Source organism: Nilaparvata lugens, chromosome 14 (assembly GCF_014356525.2).
Source record: "Nilaparvata lugens isolate BPH chromosome 14, ASM1435652v1, whole genome shotgun sequence".
Classification (NCBI taxonomy): domain Eukaryota; kingdom Metazoa; phylum Arthropoda; class Insecta; order Hemiptera; family Delphacidae; genus Nilaparvata; species Nilaparvata lugens.
In genome coordinates, this window is record NC_052517.1 from 19,955,449 (window position 1) to 19,959,111 (window position 3,663).

The following is a 3,663-nucleotide window of genomic DNA, read 5'->3' on the forward strand; positions in this document are numbered from 1 at the left end:
ATAGCAATACAATTGCTAATCAAAATACTGCCATTATAACGTGGACCTCACTATAGAACAAGAACAACCACAACATGATACAGTATCAACACAATATGATACAGTATCATCTCAACTTGATACAAAACACTATGATTTGATACATTCGCTATCTGCTTTGTTGAATGATAGACAAGGTTAGCAAAACCAATGTTAATCAAATACTTCCATTATAACGTGGACCTCACTATAGAACAAGAACAACCACAACATGATACAGTATCATCTCAACTTGATACACAACACTATGATTTGATACGTTTGCTATCTGCTTTGTTGAATGATAGACAAGTATAGCAACATCATGTTAATCAAATACTGCCATTATAACGTGGACCTCACTATAGGAATACGTGCTGTGACTCATTATCACTCCTTTGGGTATAGCAACATGATAATTTATATGTCACGTGATGTCGAGTTATTTCATGGAAAAATGAAATAAGAACTTTAGAAGCTTCCTGCTATTAAATTCATTAGTAATACGTTTGTCATGCTGTGAAGACTATGACGTTATATTCTCTAGTGAGAAATTTCAAGTTATAAAGTAAGCAACTGATTAACATCCCAGGGTTGCACCATAGTTCAACATTGTCCCAGTTTAATAGCATATTGATAAGTGATTAGTGATCAGTGATTGGCGACTAAGTTAATGAGTGGTATTGACGACTGTAGATAAGTGATCAAACACAGAATAAATATTCTACTCTCCAATCAATTTTTGTTGAAAATCATTAAAACCATTTGAGTGAAACTAAACTACTCTACAAAACTCTCAACAATATTTCAAGTCTTTGAAAAAGTGAATCAGAATCAAGCAATGATGAGTAAACATATAGAGTGGCTGGACAAGAAACAATAGAAGAAAACTATTGATAGTGTCATCTAACAAACATTCAACAATATTAAAAGCATTGAAAAAGTGAATCAGAATCGAGCAACGATGAGTAAACACATAGAGTGATAGTGTAATCTAAAAATCAACAATATTAAAAGCATTGAAAAAGTGAATCAGAATCGAGCAATAATGAGTAAACATATAGAGTGGCTGGACAAGAAACAATAGAAGAAAACTATTGATAGTGTCATCTAAGAAACATTCAACAATATTAAAAGCATTGAAAAAGTGAATCAGAATCGAGCTACGATGAGTAAACATATAGAGTGGCTGGACAAGAAACAATAGAAGAAAACTATTGATAGTGTCATCTAAGAAACATTCAACAATATTAAAAGCATTGAAAAAGTGAATCAGAATCGAGCAACGATGAGTAAACATATAGAGTGGCTGGACAAGAGTGTAATCAACGACTTCCTCTCCTCGACGTCACTCCATGGACTCAAGTATCTAGGCTCCAAACAGCGCAGCCGGTTCGAAAAAGTGTTCTGGGCGATTATTTTGGCAATTTTCAGCACATTTGCACTGAGGATGCTCAAAAACTCGTGGGTTTCCTGGCGGGAATCACCCATTGTCATCAACACCGACAACAAACCTCATTCCATTGCTGCATTGCCGAACCCGGCTTTCACGTATTGTGGCGATTTTCTGGTCAACAGAACTGCGTTGCAAGTGATGATACAGAGAAGCAACGGAAGGGAAGATACGCTCCAAGAAGTGTATCAAGTGAGCTACCTGTTCAGAATACAGGGTTTGTTCCATGAGGTCTTCAGGGATGTACATGGGGATACAAAATCCTACACAGATTCTGTGAAGAATCCTGATAAGATCTTATCTTGGAAAAACAAAAATAAAGAATCACAAACGGATTCTGTTAAGGTTCATCATAATTCATCTTGGAGAAACAAAAATGAAGCTTCACACACAGATTTTGTGAAGGGTCATGATAATTCATCTTGGAGAAACAAAACTACAAGATTTTACTCAGATTTGGTGAAGAATCTTAATATTTCATCTGGGAAGAACAAAAATGAAGCATCATACAAAGATTTTGTGAAGGGTCATAGTAATTCATCTAGGGAGAACAAAAATGGAACATTGTACACAAATTTTATGAAGGGACATAATCATTCATCTTGGTACAACAAAAATACACAGGATATACAAGGAGATTCAATATCCCACATAGATTTTGTGAAGGGTCATAATCATTCATCATCCAGAAACAAAAATAGGCCTACACCATTGTACACAGATTTGGTGTTTGATTCATCTTGGAAAAACATGAAATCCTACACAATTACAAACAGGAAACTCCTTGATTATTTCCAGAAATTAATAGTATCATCCCCAACGTTGATACAAACTGTGACCACCCCTTACAGCACACACCACCTAAAAATCCCGCAGATAAATTTCTTCAATGGTGTTTGCTACACTTACAACATGGTTCCTTCTTCGATGTTTTATTCCCCGACTACGTTCCACTACCATCTAGATGACACACTTCTGAGGAAAGGGTTCAAGCTGAAACCTCAGGGACAATTCAATGGGTTGCCATTGGTTTTAGTTGAGAACAAATCGAAAAACATCGTGTTCAAGCTACCAGCGTTTGTGTCGCATTTGAATGATATCTATCGACAGGTCAGTGAAGATGAGTTGGGGAACATCTTGGGAGAAAACAGTGATGTGGTAAGGGTGCGTTCACATCTGGCCTATCCTGTATACTCTCTCCACAGTCCCTGGGCAATACCCTTTGCAAGGGGTGAATGGTGCAGACTTCCTGAGGTAAGATTTAGTGGGGATGTAAATTCTATGCCACACCCCAACCATCTATACCTCGACCAAGACCTGTTAGACAAACCCTACACTGAACGGGACTGTCTACTACCCACAGAGAAAAAACTAAAATTCTTCGCACACTACACCTTCAAAAACTGTCTCCAGGACTGCGTATCAGATGCCATGCAACGCAAGTGTGGTTGTGTATCTTTTGAGCTTCCTCGCAGTGAGGATACTCCGATCTGCTTGCAACACAGTGAGGAGTGTATCAAAAATGTGCTGGAAGTGTATCAAGGTGACGCCGTATCACTGGACCAATGCAGTTGTTTATCAAGTTGTGAGGAAATTGAATACAATATTGGACACAGAGAGTTCCTACCTGTAAACAATTCCGGGACCTACTTTTACACAGTTTTCCGAGACATTTATTTCTACCCTCAAGTACGCTCTTTATCAAAAACATTTGAAGACTTCATACTATCCTCAGTAACATATCTGGACACGTTTCTGGGACTTAGTCTGATCAGTGTGGTGGAAATCCTGTATTTTTTGATCCTCTGCCTGGTGCGGAGTTTTGATAGGAGGAAAATTGTCAAACATTCGAAGAATTTAAAGAAATTTGGTAGCAGGAAAATGTTTCCGAAGCGTGGTGTGTTTGTGGTGAACTGTTGTGAGGTGCATGCCAGGAGAGGTCAGCATCAACAGTGTCGCAAGAAATTGCGGTCTTTGTCGGTCTACTGAGGAACACTTTGATGTCAGAGTGAAATGGAGAATGTCACAGTCTGTTGTCGTCCCAGCTTGATCGCCTCAGTTTGTTGAATGATAAACTGAATAAATAAACTTCTTTGCAACATATTGAAACAGGACACAAACATAAGATTATTAAATCCAAGGAACCTAGAATACATAAGTTACTGGTCACACGCATCTTGATCTTTTGATGA

General features: G+C 37.9%; 1 protein-coding gene across 1 annotated transcript; it reads left to right on the forward strand.

Moving 5' to 3' along the window:
• Positions 1-1,306: 1,306 nt before the first annotated feature.
• LOC120354295 (sodium channel protein Nach-like) lies at positions 1,307-3,460 on the forward strand. Its single transcript, XM_039441205.1, has 2 exons — positions 1,307-1,663; positions 2,270-3,460. Exons 1-2 carry the CDS (start codon positions 1,307-1,309, stop codon positions 3,458-3,460), a joined length of 1,548 nt encoding a protein of 515 aa, XP_039297139.1.
• Positions 3,461-3,663: the final 203 nt, after the last annotated feature.